The 19525-nt window shown below is 41.6% G+C and overlaps 1 protein-coding gene across 1 annotated transcript in view; it reads left to right on the top strand.

Annotated features, from left to right (window-relative positions):
* The first annotated feature begins 876 nt into the window (after positions 1-876).
* Positions 877-19525, top strand: part of TRIM55 (tripartite motif containing 55) — a 37186-nt gene continuing 18537 nt past the window's right edge. Inside the window, exons 1-8 of the mRNA XM_064651718.1 lie at positions 877-1213; positions 1615-1787; positions 9509-9674; positions 11406-11501; positions 15393-15626; positions 16724-16746; positions 16846-16970; positions 17718-17938. Coding sequence (XP_064507788.1) covers positions 1025-1213; positions 1615-1787; positions 9509-9674; positions 11406-11501; positions 15393-15626; positions 16724-16746; positions 16846-16970; positions 17718-17938 — 1227 coding nt within the window. The 5' untranslated portion in view covers positions 877-1024. The remainder of the gene's footprint in view (positions 1214-1614; positions 1788-9508; positions 9675-11405; positions 11502-15392; positions 15627-16723; positions 16747-16845; positions 16971-17717; positions 17939-19525) is intronic.

The raw sequence follows: 19525 nt of genomic DNA, 5'->3' as shown, positions 1-19525 counted from the left end.
GCAAGTAGAAGCACAGATGGCTTTCCCTTAAGATCAGGCATCACATGTCACAAATTATCTGGGAAATTGTCATTTTAAAAATAACTCTGGAATAGGTGCCAAGCTGAGAGGGATATCAGTGTCTAATAAACAGATATAAACACAGCAGTGCCCAAAACTAAAATGTATTTGAATTAAACTATGCGGAGAGAACATAGGTGCAACTAGTACCTACTCTCTAACAGCACAAATTAAAGCTTTTCACACTGTATTTCTTTTGTTTCTTTCTCATCAGGAAATTCAAATAATGTTTTCCATGCATATTTAAGCTGCCGTGGAGTTAATGGCATGAATAGTCATTTTAGATTCTTATGTTACAGTTCCTAAAATGAAAACCTTACTAGAAGAAACAGGCACAGTTATAGGCAGGCAATTTTTTTTATCTAGTTTTCAAGGTGGTAACATGTTTACCCCCTGAAGTGTCCAAGCTCCAGAGCAGCCATTGCTCTTATTGTCTTTTCCAGTAACCATATGTACTTCACACCCTGGAAAGGTAGGATCCTGGAGCCCGCCAAAACACAAGGGCAAAATTACATCCTACATCTCATGGCCATGGCTGCTTGCTCAAAATAGAGAATTTGTTAGGCTTCGGCATGTGGCTGGGGCAGCCCTTCACTCTCCCTGACCCTGCAAAGATAAGGGAAGGGAGTGGATGGCCTCTGCTCATCGCTCCCCCTCCTCCTCAAGGGGTGAAGGCTGCCATGTGTGAGTGAGGAGAGCCAGGGCCTCTCTGGCCTCCCCCCCTTCCCCCAGCAGCCGTCACCTGTCCCAGCCTATCCTCCTCTCACGCGCATATATGGGCACGGCAGGACGGCATCTTGTGACGCAGTGCTGCTAAAAACAGCCCCAGCTCCCTCCAGCCCTCGCTTGAACAATGTCCTCCAGCCAGAGCAACCCAGAGAGCCTCTGATCCCAGCACAGCCTTGGACTTATTTCAAGGGAAATTAACCTGGAAACCTCTCCACAAGGCCGTGGTCCCGAGCATATGCCCCTGGAAAAGCTAGGGATGAGCACCTCCCTGAGCTATAAGTCCTTCTCCAAAGAGCAACAAACTATGGACAACCTGGAGAAACAGCTGATCTGCCCCATCTGCTTGGAGATGTTCACCAAGCCCGTAGTCATCCTGCCCTGCCAGCACAACCTCTGTCGGAAATGCGCCAGTGACATCTTCCAGGTAGGTTTCTTCCCACAGAGAGCTCTCCTTCCCAAGCAGCACAGGCTGGAATGAATGGGAAAGCAGGTTTTTTACATGTTTTGGTTGACTGATTTTAACAGTTGGTGATACGGGAGGGGGAGAGTGATTTAAAGCCAAAGTTGATGTCCCCGGGGACCAGGGATGAGCTAACAGCAGGGGAAAGTGTCACCTGTTCGCTGCGGGGACATGGCCAAGTGTGAGCTGAGGGACTGGCCTCTCACCAGTAGTCACCAGATGCTTTTCCAGGGGTGGTGTGTTGGAGCTACCCTCTTATTTGGCATAGTGACAAATGGTTTCCTACCATTTGGTGCTTTTGGAAGAGATTTTCATGATTTTTCATGGCCTTACCCTCCTCTCCTTGTGCTGCTTGGCAAGAACAGGCCTCCAACCCCTACCTGCCGACCAGGGGAGGTACAACTGTGGCGTCGGGAGGTCGTTTCCGCTGTCCCTCCTGCAGGCACGAGGTGGTCCTGGACCGACATGGTGTCTATGGGCTGCAGAGGAACCTGCTGGTGGAGAACATCATCGACATCTACAAGCAGGAGTCCACAAGGTAACAAGGGAACGTGTGTCCTTCAGAGGGGGTTTGACACAAAAGCAGACATGGCTTAGGGGGCTGACCCTTTGGTCTTTCCATTTGGCATGCATGAGGTTGATCTAGTTGTTTTCTCTCTTGGAAAAGGATCATGCTGCCATGACTGCCTGTCTGTTTGCTGTGCAATGAAGTCAGCTCTCAGTGAGCACAGAAAACTTATCCAAATAGGTGCTGAGCTTCCCTGAGCTTCCCTTGCAGCAGAACATCGGGCTTATTCACACAAGCAACACTTGCCAGTGCAACCAAGGTCCTTGAGGTCAGCACAGCTACTCACGTGAATAAGGGAAAAGTAGCTCATATTATTTATTGCAAAAACAGTTCAGACAATTCTTATTTGTCTTTAACCTGTGTGTTCTCATGCTAAAAAAGGGAAGGAATTTCAAATCTCGTTAGAAAATTCTGAGGGACAGACAGTGCAAACAAGGAGAAAACTAAAATTCACACAGAAGGTCGGCTGCATCATAATGTCAAATCAAAACTCAGTAATAAAAAGTCTACATTCCCGTCAGCTTGGGATGTGAACTCATGAAACCAAGTCTTATTTAGGAGTCCACAAAAGAAAAGGAATAACCAAAAATAATACGTATCAGAGCTGCATGGCTATGCACATGGATCAAGACCTCAGGGCAGAGGAATGGGTTAATCCTAAAAAGTAAGGTTACTCCTGAGTGGTAATTTCCTGCATTTGATGTGTAATGAATCCAGCAACAGAAAAATATTTTCTCATCTCTCTTTCTCTCAGATGGGTTGGATGCATGATACCACTGTGGAGAACTTAGTAGGGGGGAAGGTAGGAGGGAGATGATTCTGTCTCTCTACTCTGCTCTTATGAGACCCCACCTGGAGTAGTGCATCCAGGACTGTGATCCTCAGCACAAGAAAGGCATGGACCTGCTGGAGTGAGTCCAGATGAGGGACCCAAAGATGATCAGAGGGCTAGAGCATCTCTGCTCTGAAGATAGGTTGAGAGAGTTGAAGTTGTACAACCTGGAAAAGAGAAGGCTCTGCTAAGACTTTAGAGCAGCCTTCCAGTACCTAAAGGGGGCAGAGGAGGACAGTCACCAGCAGAGAGAATGTTTTGGAGTCTGACGGTGGCTTTGGCTATTCTCAGCTGTTTGAATCCCTCCAAGGACTGTTGTAGCTGGGCATGGGTTGAAGCTTCAAAGCGTTAGAGAGCACGAAGCTGGCTTAAAACTGTTCTTTCTGCTGCCCTTTGCGCTCAGTGCCAAGTGAAGGTCATCTACCCCCGTGTGTGTCATTGATACCCAAATATTATTTTAGTCAGGAAAATCTCAGAGGAAATTAATCAGCAAAGCTACGATGATGGACTTGGCTTTTGACGAAATAAGCTGGACATGTGTGGCCTCATGTCTTCCTCGGTTTTGCTTTATTTTTCAGCTCACAGTTGTATTTAGCTTAAAAAAAATAAAGAAATACAGCTCCTTTTCCCCATGTAATTCATGAGCAATTGGAACGAAATTCAATTAAACAGAAATGTAAGAATAGATTTAGTAGATTTGTTTAAATTCCACAGAAATAAAACACGTGATGAATAAAAAGGGAGAATAGAAAAAAAAATATAAACACATATTTTCTTATATATTTGTCCAAATGGTTCATTTACTTAATCCGTTAAGGTGCTTATTTAACCTTCAGGTATGTCCTTAGAATGAAAGTTATTGTTAGGATTATGTAGCAGCAGCAATGCATAACAGCATTATCTAAAGTATTTGGTCCTCTACAGGCCTCAGCTGCTTATCTCCCTCTGCCTAAGATTCCTAGGGCTCCCCTGAGGGTGTGAGTAAGATGGCTTTACCCTGTGCTGTCCCACTGAAACCAAAAAGTCCAGGGAAATCAAGTCTTCTCCACTTCCCCCTTTTGTACCTGTCTCTTCTATACTGATGACTGGGGTCTGGCAGAGGTACATAGGAAGAAGGATGAGATGTGATCTTTGCCTCCTTGTTTATTCCTAAGACAACCCTTCCTCCTTCATGGGAGCACCCATGATTTTCAGATAAGAACCCCTTCCCCTTGAGTCCTTCTGTGGGTATAATTCACTACAGCTACACGTGCCAGCTGCATCAACTTAGGAGAGCGAGGGGAATTCATTTGGGTAACAAGCCTTTTCTCCTGCTTAGACAAAAATAGCTTATTTCAAAAGTTTTTTGGTGTTTGGAGTTTTTTGTTGGTTTGTTTGGAATTGGAGTTTATATTTGAATTAGGGAATTTGGTTTTTTCTAAATAAAAGCTGGGGCAGGCACTGGGCTATGGGGTTGGGAGGGTCTGCCTGAGCCATAACATGCAGATCTACTGAGTAGCACATCATATGGTCCCTTATCCCATTGCTCATCAAATTCCAGCTGATGGCAGCATAGCCTGTCGCCCAATTTAGAATGTATTAGCAACACAAGGGAAGAAATCTTCAAGCAGGTGGTGGCTTCTACAAAGCTTTAAAGGATGGCAAAGGACTGAACCCAGTGGAAATTGGGTTGGCTAAAAATTAAACCAATCTTTGAAAGTCTGTAGGCCACCGATCACCTGAACTATCTGAGGAACATCAGGATGCCTGCTGCTACCAGAAAAGGGTAGCAACAGGAGGCTGTGGCTTTTTGTAAAACCTGGCAGCCTCTAATGAGCTCGCTGGCTGTTCCACATCAAAAGGTGCTGTGGGCTTTGTTACCAGTTGAATCCTGATCAGGGAGGGTCAAGCACTCTCTCTGCCTTGCACCTACCAGGGAGAACCTAAGGTACAGGCTGTCCCTTCAGCCCCATAGTGTGCAGCAGGGACCAGGCAGTGTGCTGAGAGTCAGCCTGTGTGGGCTCTGTGAAGGCAGTGATGGATGGGCTGTGGGGCTGGGCAGACAGAACTGCCAGAAGCAGCTCTCCCTGACCCCTCCGAGGTCTTAGTCTGAGCTCCCAAGGGAAGATGTGGCTCTCCAAGACAGACTGTAGAGGTGTCTGGAGATCTCAGACAGGCTGGGCCAGGGAAATGAGCTCTCTGACCACAGGTCACCAAGAAAGGGAGCTGCAGGAGGAGCCCCGCAGGCTGTGCAGTGAAAGAGATGAGGAGCGAGATGACCTCGATCTTCTCCTACTCCCCATGGACACAAAGCCCCAAACTCAGCTGCACCAATTGTTTTCTTGGGCCAGGCATTCTTGATACTACTGTAACAGAGCTATAGGAATCCTTATGTCCACATGAACTTCTATAGTCTTCTCATTTTTCAAGTCCCATTTCTACCCTGGCTATTGGTGGGCTTTTCACTGCTTTTGAGAGAGTCCATTGGTGTGATTGATTTTCAAGGACCACCTCCTCCAAGGTCAAAAATGGTCTATCCCCATATACAGGAACTCAAGCAATGGTGACAGGGTATCTGCATTGATTAACTGGGAGCTCCTGATAAAAATAGAACTTTGAAAAAGAAGCATAAAGAAGGTGGACAGGTGATTCAGGAAGATTTTGAGACACTGTCCAATTATGTACAGATGAAGTTAAAAAAACCAAAGCCTATTTGGAACTGAATCTGACAAGGGACATGAAGGCTAAAAAGAGTTTAATGAGGTACATCAGCAGCAGAAGGAAGAATGGGAAAAGTGTGAGTTCACTGCTAAATGGAGGAGGGTCTCATGTAACAAAAGAAATGGGAAATGCCAAGGTGCTCAATGCCACCTTCACCTCAAACTTTACTAACAAGTTCAGTCTTCAGGAATCCCAGGACCCTGAGACCAGTGGGAAAGTCTAGAGCAAGGAAGATTTACATTTGGTGGAGGGGGATCAGGTTAGAGACTATTAAAAAAAAAATTGTACATCTACAAGTAGTGAGGGAGCTGACTGATGTCATTGCCAGGTCACTCTCAATAATCTTTGAAAGGTTGTGATTATTGGGATAATTTTCTGGGGTTGGACAGGACTGGAAGAAAACAAATGTTCCTCCAATCTTCAAGGAGTGCAAGTACTAGAATCTGGGGAACTACAGGCTGGTCATCTTCACACTTGTCCCTAGAAAGTGTTTCAAGCCAATCCTCCTGGAAACTCTGTTCAAATATATAAAAGACAAGAAGGTGATTAGAAATAGTTGGTATGCATTTATGAAGAAGAAATCAGCCCAACCAATCTTATAGCCTTTTATGGTGAGATGACTAACTCCGTGCATGAGAGGATGTTGTTTATCTAGACTTTAGGCACTGTCGCCTGTGACATCTTTATTGGCAAACTGTTGAAATAAGGTCTAGACTGGACAGTGGAAAGTGAACTGGACTGAAAACTCCCTGTACTACCAGACTCAAAGGGTCATGGTGAGCAGTATGAAGTCAGGTGGAGACCAGTCATTAGTGCTGTATGCCCAAGATTGATACCGAGTTTAATAACTAATGACTTTACATAATGTGTCTCATACAGTCATGCAGATTCTCTTCATCCCCTGACCAGCTGCAGACACTAGGTGATGTGATGGTACAGGAAGGGCTACAGCTATCTTAGGATCCTCAGTAAAAACACTATCAAAGTTGCATTCAGGACTACAGCAGGGACCTTCTTGGGTTTGAAAAAATCCTGAGGAAAGCACGCCTTCTAACTAAACAGCAGTTATGTTCTTAATTAAAGTGTGCTTCTTTATGTGCTCAGCAATTGTGCATTTCCTCACCAAATCACAGAGTCACAGAATGACTGAGACTGGAAGGGACCTCTCTCTGGAGGTCATCTGGTCCAAACAACCCCTGCTCAAGCAGGACCACCCAGCGCCGGTTGCCCAGGACCATATCCGGATGGCTTACAAGTATCTCCAAGGATGGAAACTCCACAACCTCCCTGAGAAATCTGTCTCAGTGCTCAGTCACTCTCACAGTAAAAAAGTGTTTCCTGATGTTCAGAAGGAACAGTTTCAGTCTGTGTTTTAGTTTGTGCCCATTGCCTCTGGTTCTGGCACCAGGCACTATCAGAAAGAGCCTGACTCCATCCTCCTTACACCCTCTGTTCAGGTATTTAGACACTCAAATGTGTTGGTAAGATCAAGGTCATTATTAAGATTCCTCTTAACCTTTTCTTATCCAGGCTGAAAGTTTCAGCTCTCTCAGCCTTTCCTCACAGGAACGCTGCTGTAGACCCCTAATCATCTTCAGGGCCCTTTGCTGGACTCTCTCCAGTATGTCAATATCTCTCATGTACTGGGGAGTCCAGAACTGGACACAGCCAGTACTCCAGGTGTGACCTTACCAGTCATTACTTACCTGAGAATCCTCCTCTCCATAAAACACACACAACACTCTGCATATTAATGTCCAAACCAAGTTCTAATGGAAAAGAATAAGCCTGTAGCAGTCAAACACAGGCTTTGCATCTCAAAGAGCAGAGTCTGAGAATGAGACCATAAAGCTATCAGGACATTTCAGCAACCTGCCATTTCTTTGGTCACAATCACAGCTGTGGTGAAGCTTTTCTCTTACTAAAGCCATGCTGTAATTTTCCTATCAGCTACTCTTTAATCTCCTCTTTCAGAAGCAATCTCCATTTTAAATTTAGAGATTGTGTTTTGGCCTTTGCTACACCAACATAGACCTAGAGGATCCCCTCTGAAGTCACTGAAGAATGTTGTGCTAAAAATCTCTCCTTTTGCACAGCCTAAAGGAGACTAAATTTGTTTATTTCTAGTCTTCTGACACTGTCTTCAGGGCCTCACTAGTTCAGGGAGTTCTGCCAGGTTTCTTCCAGCTCTCTGCGGCACCTTTGAAGGTTGTCTGCTTCTGGCTGAACTTGCCTGACACCGTCACCTTTTTGCTCTGTGCAATGTGTCTTTCATGCAACTGGCACCACTCCAGTGTCCAATAAAATTCTAGTAGCTTCTGGCTCTGGTCTTGTAAATATTTGCAGGGAGAGACACTATTTCAGGCTTAATTAATCACTTTGAAATTCATTATATTGCCCTCACACATGGGCACTCCCACTGTGCACTATAATGTGAATATATTAGGGGCTGTTTGCAGTCATCTGCAAACAATGTAAAGCATTTTTTATGGAGGAGACCAAATAATATAGGCGTCCTTCAGAAGTGTTCAACTTGTTTTATTCTGGTATATGGTGTTATATTTCAGATTACAGATATTCCTTATGATCCCTTTAAATCCCAGGGCCCTCCTGAATTACAAAAAAAAAAAAAAAAAAGAATGTGTGAGACGTTTTCTTTCTTGCTTTTTTTTAAAAATGCATCTAACTGATCACATTCCATTCCCTTCAGAAGAGAAAAATCTGTACTTTATCATTAAAAAATAAATGCCATATCGATTCTACCAAGCTGTATGGAAAAACTCTACTGTAATATAATATAAAATAGTGCTTTTTCCATACATTTTTAAGCTTTAATAGAGTGACTGGTTGCCTCCTTGCTACAGAGCTCTATAGAATGGCTTTAAAATATGTTCCCATGTAATTCCACTAAATTCTATAGTTTAGGAAAGTATTTTCTATCTAATGATGGAAAGATACATTTATATGTTTATTGTTCCATTGTTATATTTATTGTTCCACTTGCTACATCTAAGTCATAGTTCCCCTTCTAAACAGTAGCAGAAGGGGATAATGGTTTATGCTGGAAATATTTAACATTGCCACAGTAGAAGTGTCAGCTTTTGGAAGCTTAAACACCCAGACACACTCCCTCTATCAATCTACTGACTCTGTCTTCTGGTGCCACATCATCATACACTCATGTGCTTGACACAGATGTGCTCAGGGTGCTAAGCCTGAAGCATGGCTCAGAAAAGCACCACCCTGCCCACGTGCACCAAACCAGAGGTCTCACTCGCACTGGGAACATCAGCCAAGTGGCTCATTTGAAGGAACCTGCAACTAAATTAGTTCCCAAAATAGCAGGTTGTGTAGACTTGTGTGTATACAGCTAAATCGTTTTGGGGAAGGGAAGATCAGGACGGAGCTATAATGTGGTGACAGTTCCTGGCTTAGCATTCGTGCGTAAGCCAAGCTCTTTGTGATGGGTACAATTGACTATCCTACTATTAAATCGTTTGACACTGTATAAGCTAAACACGGGGCACAAAATTAATTTTTGTGACACCTTTTTTTGGTTGCTGGCCTATATTAAAGGCTTAAGGACCTAGTCCTGTCTGGTATTGACAATCCTGACCAATGTCTCACAAAGTTCATCAGCAGAGATACAGAGTTGAGGGCCTAAAGGTTCATCAGTATCTACAACTCTTTCTTCAAACAAGTTCCCTTCGTAAGAGCTTTGCTGCATTGAGGCCAAGTGCCCAACATTTTGCATGATGAACCAGAAAGATATTAGGTATGTTTCATATTTCAGACAGTTGTTAGATAACATGCTAATTAAAATACATGAGTAGTCTGAAATCAGGCTTAGTGAGGTTGTTTAAATTTTTAAATATGAGCGAGAGTTTTGTCGCACTCCGAGTCTCATTCCTCATTCATATGGGAATCCCCATATGAAGTCATGTTGCTATATTGTCGTCACATCCTACTGGGTCAGGACTTAAGCTGTACCACTGTCTATTTAGTCGTACCACAGAGCAGGTTTAAGTCTATGCTGTGTGATTCAAGTCAGCTTTGGATGCTGCTATTCAAATGTACTGTATTTCATGCTAATACCATAAGCGTTGTCATCAGAAACCCATGAGCACAAAGTTTGTTTTAAACTTGTTTTCTTTTGCAGACCTGAAAGGAAATGTGACCAGCCAATGTGTGAAGAGCACGAAGATGAGAGAATTAATATCTATTGTTTGAACTGTGAAATGCCCACCTGCTCCTTGTGCAAAGTCTTTGGTGCCCACAAAGACTGTCAAGTTGCTCCTCTCACAAATGTTTACCAGCAGCAGAAGGTAAATATCTTCGAGTATCTCATAGTCCTCCCAGCAACCATCGACAGGAGATTATTCCCATGGGCTTCCTGCGAATTTACAAAAGGGTTTGGAGCTGCCTTAGCCACTCCTGTATGTGAGTGAAAGGCTCTTGTAAATCTGCAGGAACTGTTTGGAAACACAGAAAAATAAATTTAGGAGAGATCACACAGAAAGGTATTACATTGTCCCAATTTTTTTATTATAGTGACTAAACATTTTAGAGAGCAATTTGATGTGAAGCTGAGGATCTCTCTTTTGATGTTCCTAACACTTTGTTTTCAGTGCTTTTAGATCAGACAAGTGAGTGGTATGTCCAACACATGAACTGGAAAGAGAACAGACCATTTCAAATCAAGTAGTTATCTATCAGGCACTATTACATTTAAGCATTCCATTTTTAAGAAAAGTTAAGTGAAAAACCTCTTCCTGCAAGTGAATGCAGGAATATTCAATAGTTGGCAGCACAGGATGTACCTAACATCTTCTGCCCTTGCTGTCACCAGTAAAAGACTTGTTTATTTTTAATACAGTATTAATTTAAAACCTGACTCACTGGGTTATCCTCCTGAGATAAACAGCTCATTTTTCTGGAGGGCCCCAGTGGGGCAAGCAATCAGACAGGCCAAGTTTGCAATCCCAGCCTCCAACTTTGTCACACAGATGCGTGTGTGTAGAAACTACAAATGAGAAGTCACTTCAGGAAAGTAGTTACAAACATCCTTTTCAATCAAAATAGGTAGGAGAAGGAGGAGAAGTTTCTTGGACTGAATCCATGCCCCCAGTCACTCCTTTTGCATGGAGATTTGCAAGCTGTAGTTTTGATACCAGAGTGCCTGTGAGAAGAGGCTGTCATGCCCAAGACGGGAGGGGTAACCTGGAGGCTGCAGGATGTGTGCTTCAAAGGATACTTTACAAAGCTGTGGAGGCCACGTACACAGTTGTCTCTGTTACTACAGTGGTGTGCCAAGGGCCCTTTGTCCTCTCCAGCACTTTCCCCAAGTTCCCTAGGGACTAGCATCTCTGTCTCCCCTAAGGATACCTCGCAGTCTTCTTCATACCCACAGTCATGTCATTTCCTTCCTCCACTCATTTCCCTTGCACCAGTGGCTCAGCCTCCACCTTCTTCTCCTCCTTTTCTCCTTCCCCTCTCACCACAGCCCTAACTCCACTGCTCACATGCCAACGACTCAGTAACAGCCTGGTCCCTCCAGGTCCATGGACTAGCTCTCCTCTCCAAGGCCAAGTGCTACAATCCTCATGGAAATACCATTGTGGTGTGACTAGACCCCGACACTGAAAAAAACAACCCCTTAAGAGACAAAGTCTTTTCTCTCTACAAACCCAATGAAATATTTTGGGTCTGTTGAAACAAGGCTTCAGACAAAAAGTATCTAGAAGATTTTCTTAAAACAAAGTGCTTCCTTCTCTCCAGTTTCTTCTGAAATAAAAGTTCCAAAACCCACAGTTTCTTCTCAATTAAAAGTGTAAAAATGTTAATTTTTCGTAGTGTGTTAGGAGAGGAAACAAATGTCAAAGTACTAGCAGGTATCTTGTGAGCACATAAAGCTCCAATTTTCCTCAGTTTTGGTGGAAAGACAAGCTAATACCCTGGTATGGCTTATTTGTCTCCTGCTCCCCAATGTTACATGTGCCACTGTTAAGTGGGACAGTATCTAACACCCTCCTACTTGCTCTCCCCTTACTGCCTAGTCTGAGCTGAGTGATGGCATTGCAGTCCTGGTGGGGAGCAACGACAGAGTGCAAGGAATAGTCACACAGCTGGAGGAGACCTGCAAGACAGTTGAGGTAAGTACCACCTCTTTAAATGCAGCTATTTCAGTGTGAAGTCCCGCCTCTTAAACTTCTGGTAATGACCATGCTTTAACAGACCTCACTTTACCCAAATACATTCCCACATTGTGTCACTAAACCATTACTTGTGGCTTTGTACATTATCATGATATACTACCTCAACCAAAGGATACATCCTGCTCAGCACCTCTGACATTGGCCATTGGTGGAGGATAAAGAGTAAGGCTGGATCATACCAGCACGTCTTGCTTAACGTTCTTAGTGGAATAGGATATCACTGAAGTTAAAAGCAGATCCAGTAAAATGCCATCAACTCCCAGCTCCTTTAACAGTTCTAGAGCCATAAACGACCAGCATTAGTCTGAAGCCTGACTGGTCCTGTGAACAGAGCCTTATTCTATGCCAGAGAGTAGGCACAGCATGGCTCACAGGTATGTCTGAGCTCTGTATTGCTTTGCCTTCTGCACAGAAGTAGTGTTTTAATATACTTACATTGTCCTTTAAGGAGTCTTGTTTTATTGCTTATGGGAGGGAACAGTTTGGATTCTTACTGGATTTTCTGATAGAGTCCTCATTCTGAAAGAGCTAGAATTAGTTTTGTGTCACTCAAGAGCAGAAGTGGCTTTCATTTCCTCCGAGAGCTTTGCATCAGCAAAGCAAACATAAATATCAACTTTAACCAATTTGAGCATCACAGAGCAATAGGCTGAAAGGAGCTCGTATGAATTGATTTTGTGGTCAGTTTGATGAAGCATCTAGTGAAGGAACCACATCCCTCTCAGCCCAATTAGAATTATATTGACCCTTCAGAGCTGGAGCAGAAAAGGGAAATGGTAGAGAAAAAGAAGTTAATCCAAAATGTATAGATTCTAATTGGTAAGAAAAATTGATTACACAACCTATGTACACAATCACCCAAGGCTCCTGTTTCCTCAGAGTAAGGAAGAACAAAAATTGTCCAAGTTTGGTTTAAAGAACATAAAACCATTAGCCCAAGTAAATGATAGAGCACATTAGTGGCAGTCAAAACTTTGTAATCAGGAAGGATTCACATTGCAAGGATAAAACTGGCTGCTATCAGGACTTTCCAGACAGAAACAAGCCTTTCAAGCAGGTTAACTGCAGAAATTTGAATGATACAAAAGTAAAAGCTTGCACTCATTTAAACTGAACTAGCTGAACCAGAAACAAAGCTTCAAACATCTAGTATGAAGTATGGAGAAAATATTGTGCTAAAAATACCTTGAGAAACACAACAGCATCTGGAACTAGCTTCCTCAGAGTCATCCACTAGTTTAAAGTCTAACCTTTAAAGGGAAACCCTGAAGAAAATGCAGCCATTTTACCTTCAGATGTTTTAGCAGGTTTTTCACCTTCAAAGCCAAAGATTGCACAAAATAGGTCTCAGGGTTTACCTTGGCACTTCCATGTTATATTTCAAGCAAATCACATTTCCTGCCATACAAGAGCTTTGTCTGAATTGACATCAGTTTGTCCTTGAAGATAAAAAGCTACAGCTGGAACTGAGAAATGTTCACACACGGAAATAATGCTTACAATCCAGGATTGTCTCTTCTCTCTGCTTAACACTTGGCAGAGAGCAATAAATACCTGCTTTAGCAGAAAATACATGATCATTTTCTTTTTAGATGGAGTAAGTAATAGCCTATAGTTCTATATTTAGCTATTGCTCTTATCCAAACCTAAAAAAACCAGAAAAACAAGCAAACCAAAAAGTTGATCAATACTTGTATAGCTTTTAACTGATTGAAAGGTAGACCAAATCCATATATTATGCTGAAATTTGAGAAAGGAATATAAAATGCTAAAAGCTGGAAAACTGTAATAAATAATTAAGTACTGTTTAGCCCTGTAAATGATATGAGTAAAATAAAGAAGGAAAAAATTACAGTGTTTCTTTCAAATGCTAATAGCATAGGCCAGTCATCAGAGATCCTTTGGAACAAGCAGTGAGACTCATGCTCAGTAGCAAGGACTCCTTTCTTTTTGCTGTAGCTGTGCTTTAAAAAAACATAAAGGCTGGGAACTTTTTAGAATGTAAAGTCATGTATTTGTTAACCTTCTTCATTACACAGAATCTGATTAGGGTAATTCCGTCATGCAGAGACTTTGTATGGGAACATTTTATGCAGAAAGATAATATTTCAGAAATATTTCAGCATTTGCAGTTAAGAATCTGCTTTGCACTCTCACTCTGGAGATTCACAACTCTGTAATATCTGCTGGCAGTAAATATTATATATTAGAGCTTAGAGATAGGGAAGGATCTCTCAGAGCACCCTGCTATCACTTGCTTGCTCTTCTTCCTCTAACACTTGTCCTGTGTCAAATGACAGAGATAGCATACACCTGTCTTGAAATCAAGGTTGTTTTACAAGTGATCTGAATGACATTTCACAAGGAGAAAGCTAGGAGAGAGTGAAAGAAGAGAAGAAAATTATTTGAGGTCAAAACAATAGAATGACACCTAGGAACAATGACTCACTTGGCTTGAAAACTTCCTTAACCCCACCCTATAATTACATTAATCAGGAATTTCTGGAAAGTGGCAAGAACCTCCAGAAGGGCAGGAAAAGCCTGCACCCCCTGCAAGGAATTTTAAATTGGGACTGCCTGTTTAGCCCAGCCTTTCTCATTGGGAAGCAGAGGTGGATACTTGGTTCAATGCAACAAGATGTTTATTCACTCCCTAAGCCCCTAAACCTAGACAGTGATTTTTGGCCAAATGTACATCCTCAAAAGTCTTTCTTCTTTGAACAATACCAAGCAGATTGTCACCACTCATAGGAATGAGCTCTGACTGAAAAGCAAGAACAAAGTGGGATTCTATCTGGCTAAGTGCTATGAATAATCAGTATTATCAGTTCCAAAAGTACTGTGAGACTGTTAATAATCCCGTGCTGCCAGGATCTCAGCATTATGCCCCAAGGGACAAAGATGAGGAATTGATTCAGCCTCAGTTCCTAGAAAAGAGATTTGAATAATCACCACCATTCACAACAAGGTATAACCACAATAAGGGTATGCCCTGGGGCACAGAGGTTTCTCAAGTACTTCGGTTTGGTAGACTTCAGATGTTATACATAACCTGTCTCCCATTTCCTCCCTATAAATCCTCCCTTACAAGTGCAGTTTGTGCTCTTTAGAGAGTGCTCAATGCAGCAGTCATCAAACCCATCCTCCTTACTGGTGAAATATGCTGTTGTCTGGTTGGAAGGACAATAAAAATGTCTCAAAAAAAGGATGTGAAAATCGGTGCCTGAACTTAGGGTTGGAACCTGATTCCTCTTTCTTTTCTTTGTGTTTCTGTCACACATCATTTTCTTCACAGAACTTCTACTTCTTTCAGTGCACAGTAAATGGAATATAACGGACTCCTATTGTCCAAATAGAGTCTTAGAGAGCATATGTGAGAATGAAGCCCAGCCACGATTGTTCCAGGCACTAGGAAGAAAAATAAAATTCTCCAGAGCTGATTTGAGATGACCACTTCTTTTAAAACCATTCTGTTCACGCAAAGGAACCCACTTCTAATACGGTGGGGGCTTTTACTTTTTCTGCAGACTTTGATGTATCACTGCAGACATCACAAATACCTTTTACACTTTTTAGCAGACTGACAAGTTATACAATAACCTGTTTGGGGGCTTTCAGTGGCTTGAAATTCAGAGTTTGAGAACAGTTTTTGAACTTTTGTTCCAATAGCTTGGACTTTGAAAATTATAAAAGTCTCTGGGGTCATTCAGAATCCTTTGCACTGTTCAGAAAGAGGAATTTCTTTGATGAAAATGCTTCCAAGTAACTATAAAAATAGAAACTCTTTTAAGAACATAACATGTTTAACATAAACCAAATGATTCACAGGAATGCTGCAGACGACAAAAAGAACAGTTGTGTGAAAAATTTGATTATCTCTACTCTGTATTGGAAGAAAGGAAAAATGAGATGACACAAATAATCACTAGAACCCAAGAGGAGAAACTGGAACACGTCCGGTCCCTGATGAAGAAGTATGCGGATCATTTGGAAGCTGTGTCAAAACTGGTTGAATCAGGAATCCAGTTCATGGAAGAACCAGAAATGGCCGTGTTTTTGCAGGTATAAAGTCTATAAATAGAGATACAACAAGAATGATAGGTTTATTGATACGCTATTTAAGCATTTCTCAATTTTAGGCCCATTCAGAGTTTGGTTATCTTTAAGTGAACATTTATACAAACTTATTTTGTAAACATTTGAATCAGCTCAGACAAACGTGTAGTCTTCTTGTGAAAAGTATCCAAATCTAGAACATGAGTATCTGCTATTTGCACCAAAATATACAGTCCCATGAATGAATTTCTGATCCCAAAGAAGAAACAGGAATTTAAACATTTTCCAACAAATCTTTATTTTCCCATTAATATCATGGTGGGACAATATGTTCATTTGCACATGAATTTCTGTGAATTATAGGTTTCATTTGCATATTGACAAAGTGATTAATGTTTCAAGAACTAAATATTTATGGTTTAAGTTACATTTTTATACCTTCGTTTAACTTTTTTCTTCTGTTTTCTTACTATAAACTTAGGAGAGATGAGTAGGAAACTGCTAGCAACCTGTTCACTAAATTCATTGGTGTAGAATTTCTGTCTTGCAAGTTTAGAATTCCTCTATATTAGAAGCTGGAAGGGTGTCTTCTACAAAACAAAACAAAAACTCCAAACAAACAAAAAAAACCAAACCCCAAAACAAACCAACCCAAGCTCTGCTTCTTTTTGTCAAAGAATTGCCTTTGAAGAGTACAATAATCTTTCAAGACAAACAAAATTTTGCCTCTCCAGAAGTATGTCCTTATGGATAGTCAAAGATATAGTTACTATGACTAAAGACGGTAGTGGAACAATTGCTTTTCACCACAAGCACACCAAAAAAGAGGAAAAGTATTTCCATTTTGTTTCTTTTTAACAATTGTACGTATTTCCCATTTTATTCAGATTTTAATTAAAAAGTCTTCAACTAAAAGGTTTACTCAGCTGTATACTAACTACCATCCAAATTTGATCTCATTCATAGACGTCATGGCTGTCATTAATGAGATCCGTATTAGTGCATTTAGAAGCAGCCAGTGTAAGAATTAGATCTCAATGCATAAAGTCTCTGAAAAAATGGAACCACTTAAGAAGTCAGTTATTTCCTTTTTGTTTTCACAGAATGCCAAAACACTGCTGCAAAAGTAAGTATTTAAACTTTAGACTCTTATTCTTTATAATCAATTACAAATTATAAATTTATCTGCAAATCCAAATGGCAATAACCAATTTCTCTGTTTTAGAATTACTGAAGCTTCTAAAGGATTTCAAATGGAAAAAATAGAGGATGGGTATGAAATTATGAACCAATTCACAGTGAACCTCAGTAGAGAAGAAAAGATAATACGAGAAATTGATTTTGACAGAGGTATGTCATTTATTTCACCGAAATTGCTTTCTTAAATTGCAGCTGTGTGTGATTACACAATGATACAGAGTAGGAAACCTTGAACTGGATATTTCTCTCCATCCTGAAATGTAACCAGAGCATTTTGTATCAATTGTAATCAAGAGCAAAAATCCATCAAGGTTAAAAAAAACCCAAAACATAACCTGTTGGCACCATTAATGTTATTTTGGCACAAAGGCAATGGTATGACCAAGTTTGACATCCCCTGGCTTTAGGGATGTTGGTATCCCAAACCTCCAGTCATGTGTTGCAAAGCACTGGCCTGGTAAATGTTTATGATGACAGGTTCAATGGTGTTTAAAACAAACATATACCTAGAATTGGAAGAGGGGCTTTTTTCCTGGCAGATTGTGCCACATCCTGGGTATCCTCTCCCCAGAAAGTGCAGGGCCATGCTGCACATCCCTCATGAGGATAACTGCATTGGCAGGAGTTTCTGTACTCCTTCACATGGAAAGGGTCAGCTTTAGGTTTTAACCAACAGGTGTGTTCAGTTTCTTCCCTTCCACAAAGCACCTGCTGGCAGCCTTATGGCAGTGCCCAGTCCAGGCTGGTGGAAGCAGGCTCCTCACCAATACCTTCTCTGCCAGGCAGCAGATTATCAGTGGCTTTGCAATGCAATTGCAAGTGGCTTTTTAATTACAAAGAAACTGTAGCCATCTTCACATGGTGCTCAACCCTGTCTTTTTACACATGTCCTATCAGAGGAGGAGAGAGAAGAAGAGGAGGGCACAGAGGATGGTGAAGGTTTGGATGAAGTCCACACAGAGTCATCTGGAGAGGAGGGAGAGGAGGAAGAGGTAGAGGAGGAAGAGGCTGAGAGAGCATCACAGCCACCTCAGCAAGACCCTAAACTGCAGAGTGCAGCAGGAGAGCCCCTGGCTGAACCCACTCCAGTGTCACTACCTGCTGCCCCAGCTGGTCAGGTGAGTGTCTTTGCTTCCCTGCCAGCTACGCTGAGTGTGCATGGCAGAGCAAGAAAATGCTCCCCTGTGGCCTGTAGGCACTATAGGTCAGGAGCAGGCTAAGGGAATCAATGCACTGGAGAGCAAAATTGTTTATTGCCCTTGTACACATATATGCAGCTTTACCCTGTCCTCTCGACCTGCATATATATATATCACTTGATAGGCAAAAAATTAGCTGCTAGATAAATTAAGATATATATGGGATACATAAGTTATAAATAAAAGTGATTCCATTTGGGAGTTAAGTGTGTTACAATGGACATTCTGCTGTGGTTTAACTCAGACTAACTGTTGTAAATGGGACCGTTGTTAAAATATTTATACTAAGAGAAGTTGGCATTCCCCCTGGATTTAGTGAGCTTTCCACCATCAATTTTTAGATCGTGGAAATCTAAATCTCTAATCTGTTTTCTGTGAACGATGTTTGCTGCCTTCTGCTCTGGACATCTTAGGTATATGTCTAGGTGGATGCAGGAATATCATACACCAAAGAGGAGAGGTAACTGCCTTTTACAATCTAGCAGCAAACAGGCTCAGGGTGTGAATATTTTAGGCCAGCACTTTTTCTTAGGGAATGTGATTAGAATAAGAACATAATTGCCACATATTCTAAAATACCTACATTATAAATATACTTAATGTGCTACTTTAGCTTGCCTTGCATACAATTAATTGGCAAATTCTCCTCTTATGTAATTCACCCAGTGAAGTTGCTGAGTGATAAAGGCTGCTGTGAAGATATTTGAGGAGGCCAATATGTAATCAAGAAAACTCATAAAGGATCTTTGTAGCAAACCTCCCACATAAAATATGGGAAAACAAATACTATAGATTCATTCTTGCTTTGATCTAAAAACATGTGTGTGTTTTCACTAGTTGTGTGAAGATGCTCTTAAATGAAGTTTTATTGATTTAACCAAAATTTGTCTTTTCAGGATTTACACTGACTTAACTAAACTTATGTTCCTAAACTGATGTAGGGTTTTAGGCAAACAAGAACAAGACATAAGAAATTCTGCCCAGTAACATGAATTCTCTCACTTCTAAATGCTAAAGGCTAAAATGAGAAAGGTACAGCATGCTGCTCTAGCAATTGTAAAGTGCCATTTAGGAGGTGGTCAGTTGTGGAATCAGACATGGCGTGTAGGTGTTATGGTGTGAGAGATACCTGTATTTCAGCTTTTGCCTTCTGGTGTAAGAAAAGCAGAAATGCTGTGGGGACAGCAGGTAGCACGTGTGGAAACCCCAAGAACTTGATGCATGTAGAGAGGTGCAGTTCAGATGGCTGTTTCTCTTCCTGGCAGAGCAACTGTGCTCGGCTTATAGCATTGATGGCAAGGCTGGTGGGCAAATGTTTCTCTCCAGTGTCTTTGTATTCACCTTGTTCTGACTGCTCCCATCATACTCATTGGTAAAGGTGTTGTTCTTAACACAAAACCCAACAAGCCATTTGAAAGTACCTACACCAGCCATGAATAGCTGGTATGGGTTTATGAGGTTCTTATGCAGAATTTCCTGTGTTTTTAGAGTTGAATTGGGCATTTA

Source organism: Pseudopipra pipra, chromosome 1, assembly GCF_036250125.1.
Source record: "Pseudopipra pipra isolate bDixPip1 chromosome 1, bDixPip1.hap1, whole genome shotgun sequence".
Taxonomy (NCBI): Eukaryota; Metazoa; Chordata; class Aves; order Passeriformes; family Pipridae; genus Pseudopipra; species Pseudopipra pipra.
Note: the sequence above shows the minus strand (reverse complement) of the source record. Positions and strands in the feature narration are given on the sequence as shown.